We start from the raw sequence: 16,531 nt of genomic DNA on the forward strand, positions 1-16,531 counted from the left end.
CGGAGTGTGATTAAAGTGGTGGGTGGGCTCATTTACATTTTGAAAGAAGCCAGTTGAGTCTAATAATAGATTGAATGCTATGTTGAGGCTGTCATTTTGAACATCTACATGGATGTTTTATTCACCCGCAATGATTATTTTATCTGAACTGACCGTTAAATCAGATAAAAACAATAGATAACTACAAATAAAACTGTATTTGAGTTTTCCAGTTAGGCTGTACAAGGCTAAGAATCAGGCTTTCAACTATATTAAAACTCTGTCTTGGTCTGGGTCATAAATATAACTCGTTGAGATCAGGACTAATTGTAAACGGTTAATTGATTGATTGATTGTAATCTTTGTGCAACGTGGGCGCACAGCCTGTGGTAGTAGGGGCTCAAATACATATTTCACTCAGTGACATGCAAATCAATTTATAGCTCTTGTGTAACATGTGGGGGGAATTTTTCTGGATTTTTTTTTTTGTGTTTTAGCAACACGAATACAATAATTACAAGTATCCCACGTATAATTACCAGCATGTCACAGAAAAAAACTCTTCAGCTGGGCCTATAAATCATTATTTTTACCATGGTACTAAAACCATTAACAACCCCAAATATATATTTATAAAACAGACTGGGAGAAGTCTGTACAGACCTTACATTTACAGTAAATTAATGAAGATATAGTAAAACACCTTCATGGACACACACACTGTTTCACCCTCTCCGGGAACGTGTTTCTATGTTAGCGGCCTTTCCTGCAAACATGGGGAATTTCCACACCTAAACAGATGGAGAGGCGTCCCTCCACATCTATCTCTGACTGCGCCCCACAATAACTCACAGTTGTTACTGTAGTGCACTGACGGTTATCACCAAAAGTGGCACATCCATGTCAGTCACTGCAAGTTATCTCAGTGGTGCTGGCAGCTTTTTAAAATCCATATATCTTTTTATCTTTTTATACAACAAAAAAACGCCAGCAGATTTATCTTAAAATTTTCTAATTGATGAATGTGTTTGAAATGCAATTTTGGTGAAGGCCAATAACTGGGGTTAACATTACTACATGTGGGTCACTGCGTCACTTTAGCCGTGATGGATTCTCGATACTTTGCGTCATAGCAAGAAAATAGGCAACTTTGAAATTAGCAAATGGAAAAATCGGTTCTTTTTTAGGCTTTTGAAATGAAAATATGCGCCTGGTTTCATAATGTGGCCCTTGAACCCTGGAGGCTGCCATTTGGGACTTCTGCTTTATCTACTGCCAGTTTTGTGCCTCATACAACTGTTTATGACACATGAATGTTGAATTTAGAAGACATAATGTTGGTTTTGGCTTCTCTTTACTCTTGAGGATGGGAGCTCAGATGTATGTGAGACTTTCAGGAACAGGGCTTTAGGCCTCCCACAATAAATGTGTCAGCCAGACGAGAGGCAGCCTTCTGAAACCGCGCATAGGCTGATGTTTTTACACAATGTTAAAATTTACCGCAGGACCTCAAACCACTTAACGATGTTTTGAGTTATCTGTGCTGTGGAACCTGGAAAAGGGATCCAGCAGGGAAAAAAATACTCTCACATTCCTTTGGAAATGTGACTGATGTTTCATACCAGAGACTGAAATAGTTAACAGGACAGGATGCCCCTAAAAAATAAAATAATTGTCGTTAAAGAGAGTATTATACTTTACACCGTGTATGTAGACCTGAATACACTGCATTAAGTTCTGTCAGCTAATGGTGAGATATGAGATGAGTTCAATTTAAAAAGTAAATAAAAAAAGGTTAATAACAAAGTAATTTTTACCCTTCAGGTTTAAAAGACTGATGGGTCAGGGTACCACGCTGCCTGACAGGTTTGTGAATGCGATAACTCAAAAACGAGGCAACGTAGGAGTTTGAAATCTAGGGGTAGCACTGGCAGTATGACAGTTTAGTTTTCGTTTTATAATAAATATTTCATGAATCCCAAATCAAAAGTCTAGTTAAGTTATATCATATTAACATTAAAGTTTAAAAAATGTGCAACTATTAAAATTTACATTCTTCTAAATATATTTTTCAGTAAACATTTTAAACAACCACCTACAGTACCTTCAGGGACCACCAGGGGGCCACACTATGGGAAATATTATGTTTATCATGAAAGTACAAAATGGCTTCCTTCTGACCTTGACTGCTGTGTTTTTCACAGTAGGAACTGTATATGTCACAAAAGCTTGCATATAGTTAGCTTGTAAGAAAGTATTTATGTTAACAAGACTGAAATAAGGAAATAGCCACATGCAGAAGTTCAGTTCAGAGACTGCATAGATGCCACTGCTTTTGTTCTTGCTGCAGCAAAGTAAAAAAAGGGAAGGCATTTTATGTTTATCCTGTGTTTAAGAGTCACATGTGAGCTGGTAATGCTCTGCAGTAGGCTCCTGCCCAGTTTAACCCCAGGCTATAAGGAGACAAAAACTAAACAGAATGACTTCACACTCAAAAACAGATAGCAGTTTGCAGATTTTTTTGTTGATAGTGGACTGTTTTATGACAAAGAGTCTTAAACATTTTCTTACATCATACTGAATTGTATTCAGATGCTTAACACCTGGATTAGCAATCTGATTCTGTAGTTTTTAGCTCATCTAGCCAAAGGACTGGGCTTATGGCATGAAAAGGCATCCATGTGTCCATTTATCCACCACAGTAACACTGTAAACTTTACCTCACAGTGTAAAGAGCCTCAAGGCAGCTGTTGTTATGATTGATGCTATATAAATAAGCCTGAACTGAACTGAACTGAACTGTAGACGACCTTCTCCGACGAGACTATTTGTCAGAATTGTGTGAAACTTGCACACAGAGATTACCTTGACCAGCACAATCTGGTAAAAGTCACAAAATATGACTTTGACCAGACTGTGCTCAAGGTCGAGTTCATATTTGTCATTTTTACAGGCACTTTTTCTGCTGCCACAAGAATCACTGGATTGTAATGTTCATAAAATGAGTGTTTTCATGCCCTCTATAAATAAATGCGGTCATGTTAGGTTTATTCATGGCATAATGATGTTTTATTACATCTTGGACAATAAGATTCTTAATTATGGTTTTTGCATGCACAAAATTATAAAGAAATTACTTTATGAAATAAAAAATTTCTTACAGTTTCTTCCCCCAAGCCATCCGACTCCTAAACACTCGCACACATACCAAACACTTATCTGCACAATCTCATACACACACACACGCACATCTTCATACAACAAGTTACTTTTTGCACAATGCTCAGTCTTTTGCACAACCCACTGTAATTGTTGCACTTTTCTGTTGCATTGTTGTGTCTGCGCTGTCTTGTGTCTGTATCGTTCTGTTCTGTTCTGTCTGGTGTTGCACTGCCTCCAAGACCATAGCCCCATGGTCTTGGAGGAACGTTGTCTCGCTTCACTGTGTACTTTACCACTGCACATGGCTGGAATGACAATAAAGCCACTTGACTTGAAATTACACGATAGATTGAAACATCACTTTGCCATAAATGTTCTACGATCTTAATGTTTGTGAAAGTGGAGGGAGTGTTCTTCCTATTGATCCACTCCAAGATTAGAACCTAGTAATCATCTTGTCACTGTTAATATTGTCAGCAATGTGCTCAATGCTATGACCTGCTGATGCAATCACACATTTTCATGTTTTTGTGGTCATGGTTACTTTCTTGACGTTCTTCTTCCTTTGGCTTTGCGATAACTACAGTGATTTGCCGACATCTCATCCTATCCCTACAATCTTCCTTCGTCACACCAACCCTCTGTATGTCCTCCTTGACTACATGAACCTTCTCTGTGGTCTTCTTGTCTTCCTGCTTGGCAGCTCCTCTTGAACATCTTTGTCCTTAAGATGACACTCTTTTGCCATAACAGAAAAATACATGTTAAGTCTAATTGTTGAATGTTGTCATTGTGTTTCTTAAATTTGTAAGGTCTTAGTTCAATCTATAGGATCAAGCCATTCCTTGATCCTGACCACCTCTCCAGCCACTCTGTGCTGGGTGAGGTTTTATTGCAGATACATTTTATCTGGAAGATCTGTTTCTTGTGATGTTGCTTCCTGCTTTTATGATCCTTTTGGTGAGCAGGAAGTCATGCATACAGAGACACACAACACACACACACACACACATTCTCACATGACACACACACACACACACACACACATTCTTGCACATGCATACAGATGTTTACACATACACACACATAGTGCCTTGTTTTAGAACCATTTGGGGGGGTTTACGGTGGGAGGTGCTTTTGCTGTGATGTGTATTGTGTGAACTGTTTTCCCAATAAAAGGCAGCAAGCGGAGGCCGTCGTCGGGGTCAGTCTGCGGTAGGATTCAGAGTGCTTTCTGAGACACCGGCCGGGGCCTCCCTTGCTAGCAAGTAAAAGATGTTCGTCTTGTTTTTGTTGTTAACGAGAATACGTTTCTAAACTAGCGGGGCTTGTGGAAACACAGACCCAACATACATGTGTAGAGGTACCTTTAGACTATATCGCAAAAAGGTTGATTCTGTTTATCTGGACGTAGCGTTTTCAGTGGGAGAAACGTTTTGTCACTCAACCAAGTGAGTTTTACAGTCTCAGCTTACTGCAGGTTTCCTCAACCTTATAAACAGCACATTTCCATAATGACTGACACTAGCACCACTGATGAACAATGGGCTGTGAGGTGAGTTTCATGGTTGTTAATATGCAAATTGTCATGAATATTGATCAGTGGCCACTGCTCAATAACCATGAGTACCATTTATAGAGAGTTGGAGAATGGCTGCAATCACAGCATTGTAAGATGGTGAAAGATGTACCCTTAGGCCCCCTCCTCGATACAGAGATGGTCTTTCCCATTTAAATAGCCTCCTTGACTCCCCGCTCAAACCAGCATTCCTCCCTGTCAAGGATACAAACATCCTCATCATTGTTAGCCAGTGGTGCTATAATTTTTTTTAATAATCTGCCAGCGCACTTTTAGGTCTTTTTTGGCCCATTGAAATTTGAGGCAATGTATGAACATGAATATTTCAAAACTTATTAAAGATAAAGGCTGCTGTTTTTATCATCATCATCATCAAGAATGAGGAGCTAAAATTTTATCAAGAACAAAGACCATTGAAAATTTCAGGCTTTTATCTTCAATAGTCGTTGTTCAAACACTGTTTCCAATTTTAGTGTGTGAGGGGGGGGAAAGGGCTGAAGGTGGGTTGACCAAACATTTTTATGAATGTATTTTCGCCTCTGTCAGTGCGCCCCAGGGCGGCTGTGGCTACAATGTAGCTTGCCATCACCAGTGTGTGAATGTGTGTGTGAATGGGTGGATGACTGAATAATGTAAAGCGCTTTGGGGTCCTTAGGGACTAGTTAAAGCGCTATACAAATACAGGCCATTTACCATTTACCATTTCATATTTCACAGCTATTTTGTAAATATTCATATTTTCTACCATAACATTTTTATCTAAATCGAAGACTGTCAAGCAGAAGACTTTGATTAGAGACAGAATTACTCATAATAGACCTCCGCTGTGCAGCCCAGTATCACTGTACAACAGATTACACAGCAGATATGGCTTTCATAAAGGAAAGGGTTAACTAAAATTCCATTTCTTTTAGCATTTATCATAACATTTTTATCTAGTAAAATTAATTTCAAGTGTTTCTAAAATGTCAAAAAAAGTTTGTGGTCAGCATAAATAAAAATCAATGTGCAAGACTCACTGTTAAGTGCTTTTATCACTTCTTGCAGACTGCAGGCCTCCTCCCTACGCTCAATATGGCCGTCCACCACCCATTCACCATGTTTTGGCCCACAAACAAGGCCATCGAGTCCTTGCCACTTGAAAGGCAGCTCTGGCTCATCCACCCTTTACACCGGGACCAGCTGGCTGCCACCTTAAAGGCTCACATCATTCGCAACTCAAGGGTAGGAGGAGAATGACTGGATGAATAACGAAGTGTTCTTTTGGATAGAGCCCATTACAAATTGCAAAAAGAGATGTGTAGCGTTATAATCCAATTCAATATTATTTATACAATCAAGGCGCTTTATATTGTAAGGTAGACCGTACAATAATACAACAGAGAAAACCCCAAAAACCATATGACCCATTTTGAGCAAGCGCTTTGGTGATAGTGGGAAGGAAAACTCCCATTTAACTGGAAGAAACCTGCTCCAGAACCAGGCTCAGGGAGAGGCGGCTCATCTCTTTGCTTGTCCTGCTAGCGTACGATACTGTTGACCATAATATTCTATTAGAACGATTAGAGCACGCTGTAGGTATTACAGTTACTGCGCTGCAGTAGCTTGAATTTTATCTATCTAATAGACTCCAGTTTGTTCATGTAAATGGAGAGTCTTCTTCAAACGCTGAGGTTAATTATGGAGTTCCACAGGGTTCAGTGCTAGGACCAATTCAGTTTACATTATACATGCTTCCCTTAGGCAGTATCATCAGAAGACATAGCATACATTTTCACTGCTGTGCAGATGACACACAACTTTATATATCCATAAAGCCAGATAACACACACCAATTAGTTAAACTGCAGAAATGTCTTAAAGACATAAAGAAATCTCTGTAGATGTGGACGTGAACATGAGCCCTGAATTGGCTAAGCCAAGAAAATGAATGAATTGCATTAATAAAATAATAACGTTCTCTTGATCTGCTTTTAGGGTTTGTATCAAAAGATGTTTTAGCACATATATAATCAGAAACAATGACAATATTCAAGTGTTTCTAAACCTTTTCCTTTAAAGTATTACGCCTGTGTCTGTGTGTGTGTAGGTGACAAATGTTGGACTGCCGACTAAATTTTCATCCTTCCGCACGATGCATGGATCCACCATCAAGTTCAGCTGTGACCGGAGCCTGGTGGTGAGGAAACACACAAACATAAACCAAATGAGCGGCCATTACGTCTTCCACACCTGGCAGTTAATTGTTGCTATATTAACTAGTGTTGCCACATGGTGAAAAGACTGTTCCCACAGGTTGGCTGATCAAACCTAGGACCTCGCCTGGGATTTGTTTCCCATAACTGACTAAAAATTTGCCTGGGTGGTGTGGCTCAGCATCTACACATTGTTGGCTCCAGGGGGAGCGCCTTCTCCGCAACACTCCGTCTTTACGACCTCATGGCGTGCAAGCGGGTCTGCTGAGGTTATCCACCTGAGGTGCTCCATGTGCCCCTGCTTGGGTCTTACCCATGACAGTGTGTGTGTGCTCTGTGGCCTTGGGCTTAGTCTGTGCATCGCCACTGGCCGGATGACCGTACATGCTCTGCCTCTACCCCAAAGCAAGGCTTCTTACAAGGACTGACTAATGAGCGTCAGAGTTCTCATGGAGGACTACCAGTTCCAGCCTGCCTGGAAAACCTTACTATTTTCAAAACTTTGTCTCTGAATGTGGAAACCTCAAAAACTGATATGACTCTCATTGGTGGTTCACTCAATTTGTGCGTCAATGAAGAATGCAGTTGGTTGCAAGAACTAATGTGGGGGTGGCTGTGGCTGAGGAGGTAGTGCAGGTCATCTACCATTTGGAAAGTTGGTCGTTTGCTCCCTTTCTGATCCAGTTTGCGTGCCAAGGTATCCTTGGGCAAAATGCATTCATCAGAGTATGAATGTGCGTGAATGTTAGATAGAAAAGGATTGAATGAATGCATGTGTGTAAGGGTGAATAAGATATGTTGTATAAAACACTGTGAGTGCTCAGATAAAATAGAAAAGTGCTCAGTCGAGACCTAGGTCGTGTTAGGAGCATCTGATTTGAAGATCTTAGTGCTCTATTTGGATTGTACAAATGGAGGAGTTCAGAAAGATAGCTGGGCGCTAAATTATTTAGAATTTTAAAAGTAAACAAAAGAATTTTAAAATCTATACGAAATTTAACAGGGAGCCAATGTAAGTTGGCTAAAGTTGGAGTGATGTGATCATAGATTCTAGTACCTGTTAAGAGGTTGCACAGCTGCATTTTGAACTAACTGAAGCCGGTAAAGAGAAGAGTGTTGGAGGCCCAAGTAGAGGGAGTTGTAGTAGTCCAGTCTGGATGTGATAAATGCGTGGATAAGCTTTTCAAGGTCCTTTAAAGGAAAGAATGGCTTTGCTTTGGATATCTGACGCAACTGGTAAAAGCTGTTTTTTACCACAGTGGAGACCTGTTTCTCTAATTTAAAAGAGCTATCCAGGAACACTCCGAGGTTTCTTACAGTGAGCGAGAGATGGCTAGCAAGAGGACCACAGGTGTATAAAATCAAGCACCTAGGCATGCAGGCTGCTTCTACAAACATTTGTGAATTCAGGAGCTCAGTGAATTCCAGCTTTGTACCTGATGCTGAGGCACATCGTGCACAGAAGCCCCCAACTTTCTGTAGAGTCAGTTGCTACAGACCTCTGAATGTGACCTTCAGTTTAGATCAGAACAATACAGAATGGGTTTCTATAGCCAAGCAGCTGCATTCAAGTCTTACATCAATGATTGCAATGCAAAGTGTGGATGTAGTAGTGTAAAGCACGCCACCACTGGACTCTAGAGCAGTGGAGTGACGAATTGCGTATAGCCCCAAGTTCTGGTTGACAATAAAGGGAGTAACTGAATCGCACTTCTCCGTCTGGCACTCCAATGATGGAGTCTGGGTTTGGCACTGCACTGTGACAAGTGTAAAGTTTGGTGGAGGTGGTTTATGGTGTGGGGTTGTTTTTCAGGAGCTGGGCTCAGCCCCTTTGTTCCGGTGAAAGGAACTCGTAATGCTTCAGCATACCAAAACATTTTGAACAATTTCATGCTCCCAACTTTGTGGGAACAATTTGAGGAACACTCCTTCCTGTTCCAAGATCACTGCACACCAGTCAACATGCAAGGGCCATAAAGACATGGATGGCAAGTTTGGTGTGGAAGAACTTGACTGGCCTCCACAGAGTCCTGACCTCAGCTTGACAGAACACCTTTGGGATGAATTAAACTGGAAACTGCGAGCTAGGATTTCTTGTCCAACATCAGTGTCTGACCTCACTAATCTGCTTCTGGAAGAATGGTCAAAAATTCCTATAAACACATACTCTTAAACCTTGTGGAAAGCCTTCCCAGAAGAGTTGAAGCTGTTAGAGCTGCACAGGGTGGACTGAGATCATATTAAATCTGAGCCAACAAAATGATCATAACATCACTCTGTTGTCTCTACTGAATGGTTTCCATTTTAGTCTACTCTGTTATTGCTTAGTAGTTGTATTTTTTAAAACGTGTGTGTCTGTTTTTAGGGTGCAATAGTAATAAATGAAAATGAGGCCAGGATAGTGGACCGCTACCTGAACTTCGAGAATGGCTTGGCCTATGGCATCGACCAGCTGCTGGAGCCTGCTGGCCTCGGAGCATTCTGTGACACCATCGAGAACAGAACCACTTACGTGAGTAACACTAACAATGCTACCGCTTCAACACCAGTAGCGCCACTGGGGGAGTCATTTTTACTGTGTGCTACAACAGCATTAGTAAATGCAATGATGTAATTTACTGAAGAAATTATGTTGTTTATTTTCATCTGATTTTTAAAATTATAATCAAAGGGTTCACCAAATAAAAAAAGAAATCTGCTTATTGGGTTCGTTAGTTTTGCTTTAGACTGATTAGACAAGGCTAGGTAAAGTATTTGTTTGTTACTGCAGGTAAAGAATTAAGTTAAACATAACAAACGGAAATGCTTATGTAAATGGTGAAACTTAACCTAAATTTAGAATAAATACAATAAATTAAGTATAATTTATATAGTATAGCTCCAAGTTCTGGTTGAGAGTAAGTAAGCAGGTAAGCAAGTCTCAGTTTCAGCTGTGGAGAGAAGACTTTGAATCGCAGGTTTGACAGTTGCAGCAAGAAAGCCATTGCTAAGATATCAGAATAAGACAAAGAGGCTTGCCTAGGCCATGAAACGCTGCCATTGGACCACTGAAGACTGAAAAAAAAGTTTTATGGACTGATGAATCATATTTTGAAATCTTCAGTTCATCACACAGGATCTTTTCACGCCGTCAGGTAGGCGACAGAATGGTTCCACATCGTGTTGCATCAACTGTCAGACATTGACAAGGAAGTGTGGTTGTCTGGGGCTGTTTTTGCTGGATTCAGGGTCCATGATTTCTTTCTAAACACAAATTGTTTATTTTACTATGCTTTCATTTCAGTGGGCAAAATATGACATTAAACTGCATAATCTTTAATAAAAAATTGGAAAAAATAGACTGTTCTAAAATTTTTGACCAGTAGTGTATGCACAGAAAAGGTCATGAGACATATAGCAGATTGGATAAAAGTTGAAATTATCCTTTAATTAAAATTGATTATCTTTGATCATAGGATTTATTTTAAAATTTAGGAAGCTAAATTGTTTATTAGCTTCTTCTTGTATAGAGTAGGAATAGACCATACAATTGCCTCTGGCCATTAGCAACCAAGCTAACAACTAAGCTAAGCTTTGTTTCACTAAAATGTTTGGATTGAATAATGTATAATTCCCAGGATGAGCGCCAGGTGAATAAACACCAGAAAACTACAAAGGCTCTCACATTAGCATGTACCCTGGTGGATTAAGTAGGGCTTTAACCCTGTTCTCTCATGACAAATAATCATAATCTCACTTGTCTTAAATATTTCAGGGGCGCTGTGGAAGCTGCATCTTCCCCCCGTCCTGTCCCTTCAAACACTATGACACGGTAAGGTCTGCTAAAGCATGTGAGCATTAGCTGCTTATAGATAAAGACTGTGGAGACAAATGTAAATGTAAATGGCCTGTATTTATATAGCGCTTTTACTAGTCCCTAAGGACCCCAAAGTGCTTTACATATCCAGTCATTCACCCATTCACACACACATTCACACACTGGTGATGGCAAGCTACGTTGTAGCCACAGCCACCCTGGGGCACACTGACAGAGGCGAGGCTGCCGGACACTGGCGCCACCGGGCCCTCTGACCAACAAATATCATTTCTGTATTCTTCCAGGGAAAGACAGAGCGCTGTTTGAACTTTCGCTCCAGGTATCGCAGCTACTCATACTTGTATGATGACCTGGATCGTTTCAGCAGATATGGCTGTAGGAGAGTTTGTAGCTTTCCAGGCTGGGTACAGAAGTGCTGCAAAAACCACTTCGGGCGAGACTGTCAAGGTAAGAGGGGAAGGGATGGAGGCACGTATGTGAGGAATGGTGCTTTTGTTTATACAGAGCTGTTCTTGGTTTTAGTTAGTTGAATAGAGTTACAAATTCTGAAAGTCACAGGGTTTAGTTTGGATATTCAAGTTGTTGAGTTTGTGTGGTTTTTATTGAAAGCATGTTTTCTCAAAGATATTAGTCACACTTCTGTTTGACTAGATATTACTGATGCTTACTTAGTTTAATATCCAAGTGAGAAAAATGTGGACTTACGGTCTTTCTAAACTGCTGTGAAAAAGTATTTGTCCCCTGTCCCTGTTATATTTAACTTGGGTTATCTAAGTGTGACAAATATGCAAAAAGCTAGGAAATCAGGGAGGGGGTAAATACTTTTCACAACACTGCAAGCCATCTTGGTAATGCCTATGGGCAGTTATTTTGAAGCCCCTGAAGTAAAACTTTTTTTCAGAGGTCACAGGGACATGAAAGCTGGGTAAGGCTGGGTGTGCCATCATGTTTACCTTTGCAGAATTCTCCCACAGACTTACGTCTCTGTCGGGTCCCACTGAGCAAAGTTAATAAAGACTGGAAGAGAGTTTCTTTTTTTCTTTGTTTCCACGCTATGTTTTGACCCTTTTCCTCTGTCTGTTGCAGTTTGTTCAGGTGGTCTGGAGGCCCCTTGTGGCAAACATGGCGACTGCAACGACGGTATTCTCGGTACTGGAACATGTAGATGCCATACCGGATTCAGAGGGGAATCTTGCGAAATGTGTGCCGCTGGGTTCTATGGCCCCAACTGCACAGGTACAGCAGAGTTTAAGATGAAAATGCTTTTTAGTTTTTATCATCGGTCAGTGGAAAAACAAAGAGAGTGCACCTTTTGTAGATAAGGTCTGCTCTCCAACAGCTCTCCAGAAGTGGCTGTTGGAGAGACCAAACAGCCACTTCATAAATGCATGGCACAACATAGAAGAGCCCCTCAACGGGACAAGACTCAGCGGTTCATCTGCATCTAAAGGAAAAAGGTCACTCTTACGAGGATGCCAATGTTCACATTTTGGATAGAGAAGGCAGATGGTTTGGAAGAGGAGTGAAAGAAGCCATCGATGTCACCATCTTTGAACAGAGGCAGTGGCTTACGACACCAACTGTCTGCCATCTGTGATCCAGTTTTGAGATCCCTTTCCAGACGCCTTGACGCCTACTCACATCCTGGGCCATTTGACTTCAGTAAATCACATGATTGGGTGGGTCTAGGTTTCACAGTGGGTTCATCCGAAACCTTGGCTGATTGTGACCCACACCCGTTTTCACGCCTTGGCTCATGTGATTAGGTAGAGGATCATTAAGGCGTCCTTTTGTCCCTCTTTGGAGGGACACTCCCACACAGACTCTCCACCAATTGCTCTTAGAACTGAAGAAGCTTGTCAGGTGAGAGGTGAAACATCTTCAAGAAACCTAGAGAAGTCCAGACACTTTTCTTTCCAAGCTCCTCAGACTACGATGACCTGGATGACTGAGAACCTTCACAGACTTTTGATGAGTGAGAAGTTTTCCTTTAATTTCTTGCTTCCAATGCTGTGTAGTGCTCACTGATGAACAAGAATATCTGGTAATGAGCCAAACTTAGCACGATAGGCTGATTGTCATATAAATGCTCAGTTCTTAGAACGCCTTCTAGAAATAAGACCAGAAGATAATCAAAAACAATGACAAGCAACATCCATAAGTGAAGACTGACTCTGGAATGGAGGAATTCTCACTTCACAGGTTCCTCCTCCATCCTCACACCTCTTCCTCACAACTCTCCCACTTGACTGGGATGAGCTCAGGAAGGGAGGAGACATGTGAGTGCAATGAATAGCAGCACTTGAGGCAGCAGCTCTCTACCACCTGCAGGGGGCAGTGCATAGAAATGTTGCAAAATCTCAATCATAAATTTGGTGCATGATTTTGGTATATAAAAAAACAAAGTGTAAAAATAAGAGGAGGGTGCGTTTCAGCCCTTTGATGCATTCACCATGGCTACGTTGTGACCCTTTAATACCCTGTGGCGAAAAAAAGTAGCAAATCTGGCATCAGCAGACAGTCTCACCCCCATCAGCTCTCCAGCAGTCTGTCACCATGGCAACGCTCCACACTCACCATCACACAGCTGGGTGTGTTTCCAGCTCAGGACAAACCTGCCAGCTGTCTTCGCTTAGAGCCGAACCAGCAGAGCAGATTTCCTTTTTTTTTTTGGAAATGTGGATACGGCTGCTCATCTTTGCTTGTTTGAGTTTAACAGTCTTTATTAAATCCAACTCCACTCAGTGTTTCTCCACAGGGGAACACAGGTGTGTCCTCGCTTTGGAGGAGACAGCAGAGGTGTCAGTTAGAGCTGGAGTCGATTTGAAACTCTTCGTCACAGCATGAACAAAACACGCCGCCATGGTTGCTCAATTCATCCGGAGCAGATTGAGGTCTACAAAGAGCACTCTGCAGCTTTAGTTAAAGTGAAGCATAACAGCTGCTATGCAGCTGTTATAAAAAATTGAAATTTTTGATAACAAAAACAGCATTTATGTAATATTTAATTAACCCATAATTATGAAATTCTTGTGTGTTACAGCAATTAAAATATTAGTATTATTAACAATAATAATACTAATAATTATATCTGACAGACATCTCTCAGCCTGACAGATGATGTATTGTATTAAGGATGGTAACAACATAAAGCTTTCCTGTCTCTGTTCTTGTGGCAGCAGTGCTGAATCAGTCTTTTGGGGAAGATGCTCCACTGCCTCCTAGTAAGCAGTGCAGAGGGTGGCCGGGATTATCCATAATGGATAACAGCTGGTGCAGTGACCTCCCATCACCAGCTCTGATGTTTCTCACAGCTGACTGACAGAAAATATCCATTATGTTTCTGCACATGTTGAAGAGCCTGCTCATCCCTTCTTGTATACAGCCTCTGTGTTGGTCTTCCAGTTTAGTCATGTGGATGCTCAGCTACTTGTACTCCTCCACCACATCAGCATCCTGTCCCAGGATAGACATGGGCCATGTAGCCATCCTTGATCACCATCTTTCTGTATTATTCACATTCAGAAGCAGACCATCCCACAAAATCATCCTCTAGTGCTTTCCACTCTTCATCCTGTCCATCACTTATATAATCTAACTACTGCAGAATCATCTGAGAATTTCTGTTGGCAGCATGATCTGAAGAAGTACAAGGCTAAGTAGAAGTCTAAGGCAAACAAAGTGAACAGGAAGGGAAACAGCACAACCGTCTGTGGCCGTCCTATACTACATATCACCAAATCTGACAGAGCTATGCCATTCTAACATACTGAAGAGTGACTGTCAGGTAGTCAGTAAACCATGAGATGGTGAACGTGTTCACTGATATTTCCAGGAGCTTCTCTCTCAGAAGCAGCAGATGAATCATTTCAAATGCACTTGTTAAATCATAGAAAGTATCCTCACTTTGCAGCTGTTCTCTCCAGGGAGTAAGTTCTCTGCAGCATGGAGATGATTGAATCATCCACTCCCAGATTTGGTTGGTGTACAAATTGCAGAGGATCAATAGATGTTTCCACCTGTGGTCTCAGGTGAGCCAAAACTGGTGTTTCCAGTACCTTCTTCACATGCGACGTGAGAACAGCTGGTCGATAGTTGTTAAGCTATGATGGTGTCAGCTTCTCTGGTAGAGAGGATGTTATCTATAACGCTGATTTCTTCTCCTCTGTCAAACTCAGGCCGCAAATGTGACTCAGGTTCACAGACAGCTCACCACCATAGATCCTTGGAGCATAAATAAAATCAAAAGCATAATATTAAAACAAGAAATATGACAAAAAATTAGATTTATGCTAACCAAAGTATGAAGTGGACCTTATCTGCTTTTCATTTTTTTATATGTTAACAATAATGGTGCTCATATAAAACATAATCCAGATGTGAGCCCAAAGCTCAGGCTTCAGGCTGCTCTAAATGCTCATTTCAGACAGTTTTTTTCTACTCTTGGCTCTGCCTCATGTCAATGGAAGGGGACATTCCTTATATGGTCATCTGGTGAGCACAGAAACTCCACCATTTTTAAACCTTCTGTTTGTGAGTTATAGCCAATCAGAAGAAAGTTGGCTTAAAGTGAGAGGAGCTAAATCAACTTGTTTTAGACAGTGGATGAACTGAGGGGCTGCAACAAGGCCCGGTGTCAGTTTAACAATAAAAACATAGAGCTGAAAATGAACATGTAAGGTCCATTTAAACTGCATTAGGGGAGTAGTAGATAACTTTGAACTATGACTCTCACAGCTGTACTGATGATTAAACAGACAAAGTCACACGTCATCAAAACCATCAAAGTCACATAATTACAGATCACAGACAGAGCCAAACTGCAACTGCAGGAAGCCTGGACGCCTGAAATAACCTGCCTGTTCTCACATCACTGTTGGACTAGAAAATGTGTCAAGTCTTGTTTGTCTCTCTCAGCCTGTTCCTGCAGGAACCAGGGAAGGTGCAATGATGGCATTGGAGGATCTGGGCAGTGTATCTGCAAGCCGGGCTGGGAGGGCGATCGCTGCCAGAACAAAATAGGTGAGATTTCTTCTTGAATGCACAAATGAGACCCTGATCGGGTTTTTATGGTCAACAAAGCCCATGAAAAGAGCCACTCGTTGGCACTGAGGTTGTAAAAATTCTAAAACATCCTACAAATGTATTATTTTTATTTATTATTTCTTTAATAAAGCTCAGCAATTTTTTTAAGCAGATGGATACATTGGTAACCATTAAGGCATGGTTAAATTATCCCTAAACCAAGCCCGTGGTCATGTTAAACCTTAACCAAGTTATTATAAAACATTGTATTGAATCAGACTTTCTTATTAGGACTTTTAAACAGACTGAAACATCAGCTCACTAATAATAAACTTTGAAGTGACATAAAATAATATCCAGACACTTAAAATGAATCTGCTGTGCTTTCTTTTATTTTCTGTCATGTATACTGTTACAGTGGTAAATGTTTACTTTAAATAAGGTCAAAGTTGCCAATAATGAGGTGAGTGCCTGTAATATCTACTGTATGAGCAGACTATCTTCATGGCTTTGTACACAGATCAGGCATAACATTATGTGTTGTGGGGCGATTGTGGCTCAAGAGTTGGGAGTTTGTCTTGTAATCGGAATGTTGCCGGTTCGAGCCCCGGCTCGGACAGTCTCGGTCGTTGTGTCCTTGGGCAAGACACTTCACCCGTTGCCTACTGGTGGTGGTCAGAGGGCCCGGTGGCGCCAGTGTCCAGCAGCCTCGCCTCTGTCAGTGCACCCCAGGACAGCTGTGGCTACTATGTAGCTTGCCATCACCAGTGTGTG

General features: G+C 41.2%; 1 protein-coding gene across 1 annotated transcript in view; it reads left to right on the top strand.

The window, feature by feature from the left end:
• The window catches only part of stab1 (stabilin 1), a 153,442-nt gene that overhangs the window by 78,202 nt on the left and 58,709 nt on the right, over positions 1–16,531 (top strand). Inside the window, exons 51-57 of the mRNA XM_005469696.3 lie at positions 5,768–5,944; positions 6,810–6,899; positions 9,281–9,427; positions 10,670–10,726; positions 11,017–11,179; positions 11,819–11,968; positions 15,650–15,754. Coding sequence (XP_005469753.1) covers positions 5,768–5,944; positions 6,810–6,899; positions 9,281–9,427; positions 10,670–10,726; positions 11,017–11,179; positions 11,819–11,968; positions 15,650–15,754 — 889 coding nt within the window. The remainder of the gene's footprint in view (positions 1–5,767; positions 5,945–6,809; positions 6,900–9,280; positions 9,428–10,669; positions 10,727–11,016; positions 11,180–11,818; positions 11,969–15,649; positions 15,755–16,531) is intronic.

The sequence above is a fragment of the Oreochromis niloticus genome, linkage group LG5 (assembly GCF_001858045.2).
Source record: "Oreochromis niloticus isolate F11D_XX linkage group LG5, O_niloticus_UMD_NMBU, whole genome shotgun sequence".
In the NCBI taxonomy this organism is placed as follows: Eukaryota; Metazoa; Chordata; class Actinopteri; order Cichliformes; family Cichlidae; genus Oreochromis; species Oreochromis niloticus.